The following is a 14,261-nucleotide window of genomic DNA, read 5'->3' as shown; positions in this document are numbered from 1 at the left end:
AATAACATGAGATTTTTTATTTAAAACAAATCTCAATTAATTTTCACTCTTTTATACATCTTCCAAAGCATAAATCTGTGTTTAAAGTTAGACTCGCATTACTGGAAATATAAATGCTACGCTAATGGCTGCGATCGTAAAGATGCCATCTCTGACTTTCAGCGTTTGAGTCACACTTCTCTACAGTAATACTTCGCTGCTTATGATGTTTCGAGTCAATGCATACTGGAATCCGGACGTGACGTATTAGACCGCCCTCTAAATGACGCCACTTCTGGTTCTCACTATTGTTGCAGATCTGCATAAGTAAGGAGGTGCCTTTGGCATAAACCGGCAACGTCAGACAGAAATTGTGATGCTTTATAAGCCCCTCCTTCGTTAAACCCCATTCCTATAGTTCCATTATTAAATACAAATTATCAGACTTTTTATAATAACTTAATAATTGATTTTCATTGATTATATGTTCTTTGTTTATTTTATTAAAACGAAAATTTTGTATTGTATCAATGAAGTTTAAACATTGAAAAAATGATTTATTACAAATAATATTCAAGGAGAACTTTTATAGTAAAAATACAGTTATTGTATAATGAATAATTTGATAATTAATTTTAACAATCTATAAATATGTGTATTATTTCAACTAGATAATTTTTAAAAGTTTACTGAATTAGGTTTCAAATTAAATTAAAAAGTTATTGTCAAAAATCAGCTTGTAAATTTCTTGTCGTTATTTCATACAATTATTAAATTTAGTTTAATATATTTTAAATAATTTTATTTTATTTTAAAATATAATATAATATATGTCAAAAATCATTTTTTTGGTTTGCAAATTCATTTATTATTGTACACTGAGCAAAACTTACCTGATTACCACCCGTATTATGACAAGGATAAAGATTGACGCTACCATCAAGAAGATGACCCATGCTATCTAAACAGGCCGTTCCTTGTTTAAAAGAACTACTTAATCTTTCTTCACTCGTTGGAATGATTAATTCTGGATAAACATTCATTAAATACCAATTAAATGACTTGCAATGCAATTTATTTTTCAACTCCATTCTGTCATGTATACTGAAAAAAATTATTACGTTTTGCAATACTTTTAAAATCAACATTTATTTAATATAGTTAATGTATTCTTATTAATATTTATTATTAGTATCTGTTATAGTGTAAGTAATCAATTAATTAATTAAATGAATTAAAAAAGAATTTTTTACTTAAAAAAATTTATTGAAAATGTAGTTTCTTATAAGTATTTATAAGTTATTATAATCTGTACAAATTTATATTAGAAATGTAGTGTAGAATATAGAAGTTATTTGTGTATTTCTACTAAAAACCTAATAAAACATATTACAAGTTATTATAAATATTATAATACTTTATTAATTTACGTTTTTAAATGTATCGGAAATATAAATTATTACGCTACAATATAAATATTAAAATAACATTCCTATTACAATTTTACTTTATAATTTAATATTTTTACAATAAATACAACAAATAGTGATAATTATAATAGAACATAGATTTTTATTCGTATTAATTTATGTGTACTCACTTGCCATATGGAATGTTACGCGCTAAGGGCACAGCATTATAATAAAACTGTTTGTAGTCATCCATCCAAACTTCGGCTGCACGTCTAGTATTGCGCGCAAATACGTTTCCACTTCCGCCAGGGAAGGAATATGGATGACGTTTACGAAATACATGACCAACTCTTGAGCACGGAATGATCTCCAAACTCCCTCCGCATTGCCATACTCGAAATGAAATTTCTGAAATCAAAGATAAGATAGATTTTACTGATTCAAATTAATGATAATTTTTGTATTAACATACTAAATAAATATAGATTATAATTTATCCCATTTTAAATATTCCTATCAATTATGCAATGATTATTTAAAATTTTTAATCTATGTTTACAGGTTCTTCAGCATACATTAAAAATAAACTATTTTAAGAACGTTAAAATAAATGTATTATTTTAACAACAAACAAAAAAATTTTGTTTTATACAAAATTGGTAATTTAGCAATTAGAAAAAATTTGTAATTCTTTACCTATTAGAATAAAATATATATGTACCTTTTTTGTGTATTTCTTTAATGAAAATTAGAATTTTGTTAATATTTAAACTGTAATATTTTAAACATAATATATTATTTTAATATATTGTTAATATTTTAAATATAAAGACTTTTCTTAATCTCGAAAATTCAACAACATACAAATCTTGAAATAGTTAATAAAATTAATAAAAAGAAATAGAGGATGAAATGGAAAGGCAAGTGTGTGACGTGAAAATGATATATTATAGCTGTTCGAGATTCAGAGAATCTCTGGAATTTTATCATTTGGGGAAAAACGACTATCGTTTCAAGGAAAACCCTTAACGGTTATCATTTCGAGTAAATAATTCAACAGTCATAACTTCTAAGAAAATTCGGAAAAGCCGGTACATCCGAAATGAGTGCTCAATCACCTCCATTATTTCTAGCGCTATGATCGGCCCTTTGTTCTCAGCTAACAAAGCTGTCGCGTAGATATTTAAGGCAAGCGCACCATGAGATAAGTACTACTCAGTGATGAGCTAATCGATCATAGCGGCTACTCAGTCATGACCTAGTCGACCAAGAAGGCAGTCAGCCAAACCGAGTCACGGAAGCAGTCACAAGCCTTTCCAATACTAGTGAGTCTAGCGTGAGGCCATCTAAGGCCTTTCTCATACAGAGTCGCTACGGAAGGCCCTTCTTATACTAGGTGCAGCCATTGCATACACTATCGGCAGAGCCGCTACGGATGGCCCTCCTCATCCTTTCACACTACAAGACAGTTTGGAGGAGACCAGCAATCAAGTTACCACTATGTGGCACCACACGAAGAAGTATCAAGAGACTTACGACCTTTCATTTTCAGTTTAGTATTTCACCATCAAGCGTATTACATCAAGAGGATCTGGAGATTTACGACCTCCTACCTCTACATGTAGTAATAACAAATAAGAAACAAAATGTATTGTAAAATTAAATACCAAACAGATTAAAATTAAATCAGGCTTTTCCCTCGCTTCACAAATATGATAATCCGCAAAATATATCATAATTCAGAAATATTTAATAGAACATATGCTAGTATGAATATTAATTATATTGATACGTCAATAAAAATAAATGTATATTTAGATTCAATCAAAGATTAGAAAAAATATAATACGCAAATCTATTACAGATTTCAATATTCAATCTTTTAAAAATGATGTCAAGAAAAATATATATAAAAAAAAACACAAACTAATTAATTTTCAATTACAATGTTTACCTTTCATCGATAAAAACAAACTTCAAAAAATTATAGATTATCTGTTTGAAAAATAAATGATTTGCTTTATTTATCTGATTGTACTAGTGTATAAAAAAGATGATGATTTTCTATTTTTCACAAGCGTTCATGAGTTAAATAAAAGTACTATCAAAATTTTTTTATCTAATTAGTATAAGACAATATTGATTGATTAAAATATGAAAATTAATTTTTCAAATTTAAAAAATATTTAGATTTGTATATAGATATAAAAATTGTATATACATATAAAAATTCTATTTAGAATGCAATCGAATTTTAGTGAGATTTTATTTTAAAACAAATAATTTATTGACAACAAATATGTATATAATCTTATTTGAACAATTTCAATAATTTGCTTTCTGATACAAATTATAAAATGAATATAAAATTTCATAATATACATGAATGCTTTAGTTAAAATTAAAAAATTTATTAATTTAGATATATTTGAAAATATACGAATAAGTATCAAATAGTAATTTATTAAATTAGAGTTATGTGTATAAAGCACATAAAATTATATTTAATATTGGTTCAGCTCAATAATATTTAAATACAGGTGATCGTGAATAATAACAAATAGGACTAAATAATAAGTATAAGTTTGTTGTAGAAAAGCTAAGCGTTAAGTCAGGCCTATTGAAACTGCGATACTATGATATAGTATGAATTTCAACGTGAAAAAACTTTTATATACATATATATTAGTATCAAGTTATATTATATAAATAAAAAATAGACTATTAAAGATTTATTAGAAATATCATTAAAAATGATTAGTACTTACATTCATTCGAATAAACCGTGAATTGATTTTTAATTTACTATTTTAATATGTAATAAAAGTTCATATATATTTTTTTATGACAAGTTTATAATACAAATTTATATTATATTTATATTTATATTTATTTATATTTATATTATATACAAATATATAACACTCTTACAATCTTAAACTAATAAGGTGCTCACCTAAATTTTCACCTCCCCACACATCCATTTGTGTATCATATTTTCCTAATTTTTCGAAATACTTTTTATTTATAACAAAAAGTCCGCCGGCTATCATTGGTGTTCTTATCGCTTGAGTCGGATCTTTTTGGCGTGCTTGACGCTCAATATGACTGAGGTATTCCCATTTGAATACGAGACTCCAATCGAAACCACCCCTTAAATCTGCCGAGGCACCTATGTAGTTTTATTAAACATTAGATTTTTTATATAAATTATTTGTACTTAAACTGTAAACCATTGTCTATAAAACTATTGGGAATTAAAAATTATTTATTAATGTAGGACTATATTTTGCTAATAATTCAATTAATGATTAATTTAATTATAATAATTACTTTAAATAAAAATAAACTTAATTATAAGATATAAAAGAAAGATGCAAAGCAAACGTATTTTACACTCATTCCATACTTTGTAAAGAATCGTACTGTTTGACTATCATATGATAATATAGCAAAATCAATTTTACTTAGGTTTTGCATTACTATAAAAAATAAAAATATTTGTAAATATTGAAATTTTATTTAATTCCTTCAAATTTGTTTGTAAACTAAAATTTTTTTAATATTTATGTAATTTTGCAACTACTAATTATTTTACCCCCTTTTCGTGTTAAATTTTTGCTTATATATTTTTCGTATTAACGGTGTTAAAAATACCAAGTTTCGCAACGATTAATGAAATATAAATATAAAATACAAATAGTGCTATTATTTTTTATCTAATCCTTTGACTATTTTATAATAAGTATAACATGTTATACTAACATAAATACTTTAACATTAACAAATTTTAATTTAAAAAAAGTTGTATACAATCATATTCGAACTTTATATAATTAAATTTCAATTTTTTAGGATTTTTATAATGAATCTCTGTACTAATATTAATAATTATTAATAAATTAAAATTTGTAAAAAAACATTGTAAACAATTCATCAATAAAAAATGGAAAGTAACAATTTTTTTGTTAAAAATATCTACGTACATATTTATCTTTATTATGTTAAAACTGTTAAAATTTGAATTCTATAATTTCTCAATTCATTTTTTCTATTTGTCTTATTATATGTCGCTTAAGAAAATACAACAAAAGTTTAAATAATAAAATGTACCCTTGATTATTAATTTACTTGGAAACTTGTTAACTCCCTATTAGGGTAGTTTTGAGGGTTATTGTGTTATTTCAATTTTATAACCCATAAATTAATAATTATATTATTCAATAGATTCTATGGCTGTGATTTTATAAGTTAATTATCTGTATATATAATATGTAATTATCATTTGATTGGATTAAAAAGTTACAATGTGAGATATTATTTAAAATTGAATATAAGAGAATTGTTGCTTAAGAAAACTACTTTTATTTTTTTTGAATATATTATTAATTTATGGAATATCAAACACATTCTTATAAAATAATAAATGAATATCAATTATTCAAAATTAAGGTTAAGATTTCTGATATATTTTAATCACTTAAAGTGCCAAGTAATAAATTGTCTATTATGTATTTTAGGATATTACAAAACATTTATTACGTAAGAAGCGTATAAAACAATTCGAGGAGTTTGTAGTGAAATACTTTCAATAAATTATTAAGAAATTATATAGATGAAACTAAAATATTGAATTAAAAAATAAATTTATACACTGGTCAAATTTACCGATATATTGGAAGTTGTCCATGCTAATAACATCAATAACAGGACAGACAACTCTACTTGGATTCTCAGCGACCCTTTCGAGGAGAGGCTCCAACCAATTAGCATTGCATTCGCAGTGTGAATCCAGAAATGTCAGTACGTTCGCCGTTGCGGAATCTGCTCCTCTTACTCTTGACCTCATCAAGCCTTCACGTCTATCATTCCTGATTACACGTACTTTATGAATCTTTGCTAACTCTTCGCCATCTGTTGCTGTAGTATTTAATGATACAAAAAACAAGTTTATTTTTATGTTATGTAATACGTAATTATATTTCTTTACGAGAAAATGGGTATTAAAACAAAAAATCAAGAAAATAAAACAAATATAAATTAATGTACAGAATTCTATAAATAAAATATGAAATGTATTATAAAATATTAATTAAACATGCAAAAAATATATAAGTATTTTCGTACTTACCATGATCGCTAAAGTCATCTACCAAGATAATCTCTTTAATTAAGCGTTCTGGGCTTCTATTCAATACGCTGACAACCGAGAAAATAGGATGTGGTAATAATGAGTTATTTACAAATCATTCCTAGGTAAGTCGAACTTCGATATACTTTATTAATTATATTTACTTGCTATTGATTTATTGAAATATCATCTTGTTTAGCATTTGATACATTGTAAAATGTATTTCTTACATAAAAACCATATAAATTCTAAATAAAAATCTACGTTTCTTATGGTTTATTATAATTCAAATGAAATATTAAAATTATAATATACATATAATACTACTATATGCAATATATTTGCTCATATAGTTAAAAAAAATTAAAAAACGTTAAAAATTAAAATGCTATTTACTTTATTCAAAATAAAATATTAAGAGATGTAATAGATAATATTAAAATAAATAGATTTAATATCAAATATATAATTATCAAATTTTTAATAATTATAAAATCATTAAAACATCTTTATAATATCTTAAAACAGATATATAACTCTAATTCAAAGTAATATAAATTTATAATATTTGGTTTTACTTTCTCTAAACTATAATTTCGTATTCATGCTTAAATGATGAAATATATACATCTCTAATAAGTTAAAAATTTGTATCGATGAATTCATTTATATAAACACAAATAAGCATATAGTGTTAAATTAGTGTCTTGCAACAATTAAGTTATCAACCAATAAGCGTAAAATATTACAAGGATATATAAGAGAGAACAGTACAATCTGTTGCAAACAAAGCAAAAAGCACTTGATTTCAACTAAAAGGACCTTGTACAATTAAAAACTATGTCAATAATATAATATTAACTAAAGTATTCCGTAATGTAATATTACTGTATAATCTATTCATTTTTTCGTTTTCTTATATTTTCTTATATTTTCTTATATACGGAAAAGCTTCTAGTGAAAGGCAGTAGAAGTCAATGTAGAAAATAGCTTGATTATGGAAATGCAAATTTTGTAGAAGTGATAGGAAATAATAACGTGCACATATAGCATTTGCAACTTATTAAATAATATTTCATAATATCTTAAAACCAAATTATTGATACGATAATGAGTTCTTCAGAATTTTCCATTGAATACTGTTTCAATTGAATAACATTTATAGAGGATGTATACGATTCTCAATTCTTAGTTACGATAAAACTGCATCTTCCTGAGTTAAAATATTTCGAAAATTTTCTTTTTGGATCTACTTAATTATAAATCCGAAGAAAATCTATCATTCTATATATTCAAGGACAAATTTTATTGTTCTTATGTTTTTCATTTCAGTTGGACTGCATTTCAATTTCAATATTTTAATGGTTGCTTTATTTATTTATTAATACTTTTACTTGATTGACCGAACTAAATAACTAATATGTACATACATTAGTTGAAGACTTTATTCGATAAATTCACTAAATAACAAACATATATTTTTTATGAATAATACAATAATATATACAATAATAACAAATAAATTCAACTTAAAAATTATTTAAAATTTTATTACATAACAATAAATTAATAATTAAATAAATTTTTATTTACACAAACAGAAAACAATACATAACAGCATATTTAATTGTAATTTTAAATAAAGAATTAGTATATATCATGTAGACTTGGATTTTGTTTATATTCAAAAAACTGTATTATTGATTACTAATATTTCTAAAGTAATAGTATACATAAATTATTTATGGTTAATTTATATAAAATTTTTATAACTTGAGTTCAGAAATTAAATTGAATTAAATTTCCTTTTGCGAATTTATAATTTTTGTCTTATTATATATAATTTTAAATAATTACTATTAACTGCTCACCTAACAACTGTACGTAGAAGAGTCGAACGAGCTTCATTATGAAAAGTAATAATCACAGAAGTTGGTGGAAGATCCTTTCTCCATTGCTTTAGTCGACACCTTTAGTTATAAATGAAGTATTGATAATTATAAATTATAGTTTAAAGCCTTTTAAAGCCTCTTAATAAGGCTATATAATATAGATAATAAAGCATAAATAGATTAAAAAACAATTGTATATATGCTTAGTTTTAAATAATTTATCAAATATATTATCTATATCATTTATTTTTCAAAATTTTCATTTTTATAAAATTTATTGTAAGTCTTTAATTTAAATATACATGCCGTAAAATTATAATTAGAAAAATAGTTAATGGAAAGAAATGAGATTTTTCAACAATGATGTATAGCTTAATAATTAAACATTAACTAATTAAACATTTTTATATCTGTTCTCAATAATATTTTAGCATAACATACTATTATTATTTTTATTACTTACATTAATCTGTAAAATGTAATATATAACTTTCTTTTACTTGATATTTAACATTCTTATATTATGTTTATGATGATGTGTTTAATATAAATTAAAAACAACGTAGTTGCTAATCACTGTTATAAATATATTGTGTATGTAATATTACCGTATTATTATTATGTGTTAATACGCGTTTAATAAAGTTTGTTTCACAGACAAGTATCATACTATTTTTTACAAAGTACGATACTTCAGGGGTTTGCCGTTGCAATTACAATCGAACATTTAAAAAAAATATTAACTACATTTTGATTATATTTTAAGTTAAATTATATAGTCGTGATAAATTTATGTATTTTTTATTAAATAACAAATAAATGAAAAAAAAACATTAAATTGAAAACTGTTGATTTTTTAAAAATCATATATTGGAGATTAAACATTTAAATACATTTCTAAATTTTTATTGTTTTAGAATGTAATTTATTTTAAATGTGAAAATATTGTAACCAAAAGAAAAAAATTCCAAAATTATATTATGAAAGTAATAAAAATAAGGTTTAAAACATTAAAAAGTTGTAAATATGTAGAATTCAAAAGAAATTTTCTTTTTAAATGCAAATTGTTTATTCCAATCAAGTAAAATGATTATTAAATATGTTGATTAAAGAATAAATAAATCATATAAAAGATAACTGTTAATTAGTATCTTAATTGTAAATTTCTTCCGGTTACAATAAAACTGATATTCAATTAAATATATATTGCTAATTATTTAATTGTTTTTAATATAATATAGAAAACACAAATATAGTATTATATGCGAAAGAAAAAGAAATAATCTATTATAAAAAAACTATAATTTTTGTAGACATTATAAGTATTATCTTATGTAGTGTCGTAAATTGAGTTTGTTTTAGATATAGGTAATATTACTATTTATATTTTTTGTTATACAACATATCAAATTAATCTAATTATAATTGGGACTCTGTAATATCTGTATATTATTCGATAATATAATAATATGCTATAAATTATGCTAATATTATGCTATAAATATAAAAAGAGCTTATATATAAATGTTTAATCAATATTTATAATGATGTGTTGTACAATTTATCTATATAAATCAATTATTATTTTTCAATTATTATCACATATATAACAAAAATATTTACAAACTATAAGTTTTAAACGTATTTTAAATACAGATAGTTCGATCACGAAAAAATAAAAAAATTGGATTTCTTTATTTTTAAAGGGATATGAAGATGAAAAGGCAGTAACGATTAAACTACAATTTTTAAAAATTACGATGAGATAATTAAGGGGCAAAGGATACGATAATGATTTGAAAAATATACTAAAATAATATAAGAACAAAGAATACTGTAGTTTATGAAAGTCAGGAGGGTATTAAAGTACCATAATCTGAATCGATTAGGGATTATAGATTGATTAATCTATTAAATCAGTAATGCAAATAGTTTTATATTACATTAAAAATTAAATTAAAAAATTGTTATGAGCAGTAAATATTTCAATAGAGATTCATAAGGAACCAAATTACATGTTTATTTATGAAAATTCTTACATATTATTTATAAAAACATTGTACTACGAAAGATTGGAACTATCTCTAATTAAATAAAGAGAACTTCTTAAATATATGTATTGCCATCTTCTTAAATTGATTTACATTTTATTATTGTCTCATTCATTTAATTCTTCATTCTTTTTATCTATCCTCGATCTTTTTTCTCTTTTTCTCTTGATTTTTTTTTCTCACTCTGTCACTTTTCATTTTTGTATATTCCTTTTCCCATTAATTTCGTATAATGGTGAGGAACTTTAATTTTTAAAACTCTTGTTTGGGTTATTCATTTAGTTTTATTTCTCTATTTTTCGATTGGCATTGTCATTGCTCATTTTCCTACAAAATCTAAATTAAAATAAAAATACTTAAAATAAAAAAAGTCTTAGATTTTTAATATACCTTCTATTTACTATAATATTAAATATATATAAATTGATTCGATGATTTGTAATAACAATTTACAAGTTGAACTAAATCAATCTATTCGTTTTCATGCTCACTCTCGACTCCTACATATTACAGGAAGGAGACGCGATCTTCTAAGCCATGCCCTTAATATGATTGATATTGTTCTTGTGAAAAATGTTCTAATTCATTCGAATAATAAATTATACATAAAAACTATACAGCCATATGAGCGTCGAAGAGCTTAAATTAACACTTTGAATGTCATCTTGTATTATTATAAATAATAGAATATTTTATTCAGATTTTTAATAATTTATTTTAATTTCTATGTTACAAATGAAAGTTTTTAGAGATACAAGAAATATATAATTATATTAGTTCTAGTTTTAAAGCATTTAATAATATAATAAAAATAATATATATTTTGTTATTTTTTATTATTTTTAGAATATGTTAAAAGTCTAATCGATTGGTTTTAAATTGAAATTTGTGACGAGATTATGAAATTGTGTAAGAATGAAGATTTATTTATTATATGTATATTATGGATGCGTAATCAATGCCTATGATCGTAATAAATGTTTGAGCCGTAAATGTATGGTATGCAATTAATGTACACGTTTATTGTGCATACGAAAATGAAAGTGTCATAGCGAATGTATAGGTTTGAAACGAATGGAAACATGTTTATGTGTATATACGTACTTGGGCAGGAATTTCTTATTCGAAGTATGTGAGGTATTCCAGTCAATGTGAATACTAATTCGCGAGGAAAAGAAATATGGACGCAATTTTATAAGCCGTAACGAGCGCAAAATTGATATAGTTAAACTACATCAATCATTTCTTTTCAGGTACATAACATACCTTTTCCATCCCATCTTTATTTGTTTCTTGAATTCACTGTATGGCGTATTTTTCCACTCTCAAAAACATTTTTATATACTTTATATCCTTTCTGAACATGTGGCCTCGTACGTTTTCTCGCCTTGTAAACATATCATGCTCATACATAATTTAAATTAAAATTTGTAAGAGAAAAGATTAGATTTAAAATAAAATATATTATTAATTGTATTTTAGTAATAGTATACCAAATTATTTATCTGAATATTTTGTATAATTAATAATAAATAATTGATAAATAAGTCATTTGAATTTCACTGTAATTTAATGTTAATTTATAAACCCTCGGAAGAAAGTTTAACCTCAAGTGATCCTATATGATATAACGATAGAATATGATCTTTACTAAACAACTGAAAAAAATAAGTAATTTATTATTATCAATTGGTTTCGTATTATTTTTCATCTTTTTAAAATATATAAAATATTTTTCACGATGAAAATCATTGTGTCTGAATAATTCTTTACTACAGAGTTATTATTATTGAAGTTTCCATAAAATATTAATATTGTTATAGCTATATATAGTTGAAAATAATATGCTTGTTTTCAAGCTATATATCGAAAGATTTTATATGCAAATTTCAAAAAATAAATATATATTAAAAGACGTATAAAAAATTTTTTTACTTTAAAACTTACATTGGGCTACGTGTATCAGGAATATTACGATTACTTGGAAGGCTATCTGAGGCTTCTTGATTAAATTTGTTTCTAGCGTATGGATCTTCTCCAGCTTTTAAGCCACCTCTTGAGATATATCTATCGCAATATTAATTTTTATGAGCAATCTACTGTAAATATTGCTTAGTTTATTGGAATTATAATAACAATATATTATACTACTTTTTATATTTGCCAATATTGCTTTACTGTAATTTTAAAATAATCAACTTAATAAGCGAAAAATAAAATATACAAAAAATAAAAAGTATAATATTAAAAAATACTCTTCAGAGTTTTAGTAAACCTATATATCAACTTTAAATTATGAAAAATAAAAGTCATTTAAAATTAAGAAAAATTATTTAAATTTATATAATTAAATTAAAATAAGTTGATTAAAAATGTTTTAAAATAATAAATCACTAATGAAAAAACAGAATGTTCAAGAAATTGATACTTAAGTTCAAATTAAATCAACATTTTTAATTAAAATTTATGTAAGTAAAAAAATAATGATCTGAACGATTTTTAAAATCTAAAGAAATTATGAAATTTTTATTCCTATTGTGTTGGTTGTAACTTACCCTTGTTCATCAAAATAATTCCAACTTAGTTGGGGGTCGACAGAAGGTGAAAATAAAAGTTCAGAGGACACAATAATGGTGGTTCGGCCTAGATCTGCGAAGTCGCCAGAATTTTCAATTAAAAATTCCAAAGAAGCAGGTTCTTTTAATCGCAAGGCTCTATTTTCATTCTGTGACATACAAAATAAAAATACGGTAGTACAGATATGAACATTAATGTGGAAATTTGCAGCTGAAGCGATTGAAAGCCATCGTACGTAAATCATTAAAAAAGAGAAACTTCAAAGTATTTTTAATTATTATTTTTAATTATTTTTAATTAAAATGTTCCTGAAATGAGTGAGAAATTTTCATTTTTGTTAAATTTTTTTTAAACAAAAATTTAATACGTTATTTGATTAAAGTCGATGATAAATATCTAACTACTATTGAAATAACTAATACAGAAAAAAATTAATATTTTCTTCTATTTTATAGTCTTTGCATTATCTTGTTATTATATTTTTATGATTATTCATTCATTAATTTTTCAGAAAAAATAATAACTGTACAATCTCATACTCTAATATATATTCAATTCTGTTTGAAAAGTCTATTTCATTTTATTCTAGTTCTGTATAAATTTGTTTAAGTATAAAATTTTTTAATGATATAATTTTTTTATTACCAACGATTTAATTCGAAAAAGTAAAAATTGAGTTATTAAAATATTAAAAATATATATATAGTATTGGAACATTATGGGTCTAATATTAATCATGGAATCATTGATTTTATATCCATTCTCAAATAAAAATTTGTATTCATAATTATAATTGAAAATACATTATTGATTATATGAACTAGAAGAATCACACAAAATAAGAAAAGTAATTAATTATTTGTATTTTTAACTAGTTTTTTCTTATGTATTTATATTTTATATTTATATTTATATTTTATTGTAATTTCTTATGTATATATATTCGTCATTTAAACATACAATATAAAATATTTTGAAATGCCTTCACCCAATATTAAGCATTGTATGTAAAAAAAGTAATCAATGCAAAATACTATATTTAATTTTTCATTTTATAAATAAAACTATTTTTATTTCAAATATAATGAGTTTTGATTATTTGGCCTTCGACATATTGTATATACATATTTCCCTGTGGATATGAAATGATAAATTTTTATAAATTTTTTATAAATTTTTTTTAATAATAATGTTTCGTTAATAAATATTACTAATTATA

At 23.1% G+C, this 14,261-nt stretch overlaps 1 protein-coding gene across 1 annotated transcript in view; it reads right to left on the bottom strand.

The window, feature by feature from the left end:
• Positions 1–14,261, bottom strand: part of Pgant2 (polypeptide N-acetylgalactosaminyltransferase 2) — a 35,942-nt gene continuing 21,681 nt past the window's right edge. The window contains exons 2-10 of the mRNA XM_011504001.1: positions 13,021–13,190; positions 12,413–12,532; positions 8,394–8,492; positions 6,523–6,590; positions 6,060–6,311; positions 4,348–4,563; positions 1,580–1,799; positions 873–1,083; positions 1–391 (exon numbers count right to left, since the gene is read on the bottom strand). Coding sequence (XP_011502303.1) covers positions 122–391; positions 873–1,083; positions 1,580–1,799; positions 4,348–4,563; positions 6,060–6,311; positions 6,523–6,590; positions 8,394–8,492; positions 12,413–12,532; positions 13,021–13,190 — 1,626 coding nt within the window. The 3' untranslated portion in view covers positions 1–121. The remainder of the gene's footprint in view (positions 392–872; positions 1,084–1,579; positions 1,800–4,347; positions 4,564–6,059; positions 6,312–6,522; positions 6,591–8,393; positions 8,493–12,412; positions 12,533–13,020; positions 13,191–14,261) is intronic.

The sequence above is a fragment of the Ceratosolen solmsi genome, unplaced genomic scaffold, assembly GCF_000503995.2.
Source record: "Ceratosolen solmsi marchali unplaced genomic scaffold, CerSol_1.0 scaffold26, whole genome shotgun sequence".
NCBI classification, from domain to species: Eukaryota; Metazoa; Arthropoda; class Insecta; order Hymenoptera; family Agaonidae; genus Ceratosolen; species Ceratosolen solmsi.
This window is presented reverse-complemented; position numbering and strand designations above follow the sequence as displayed.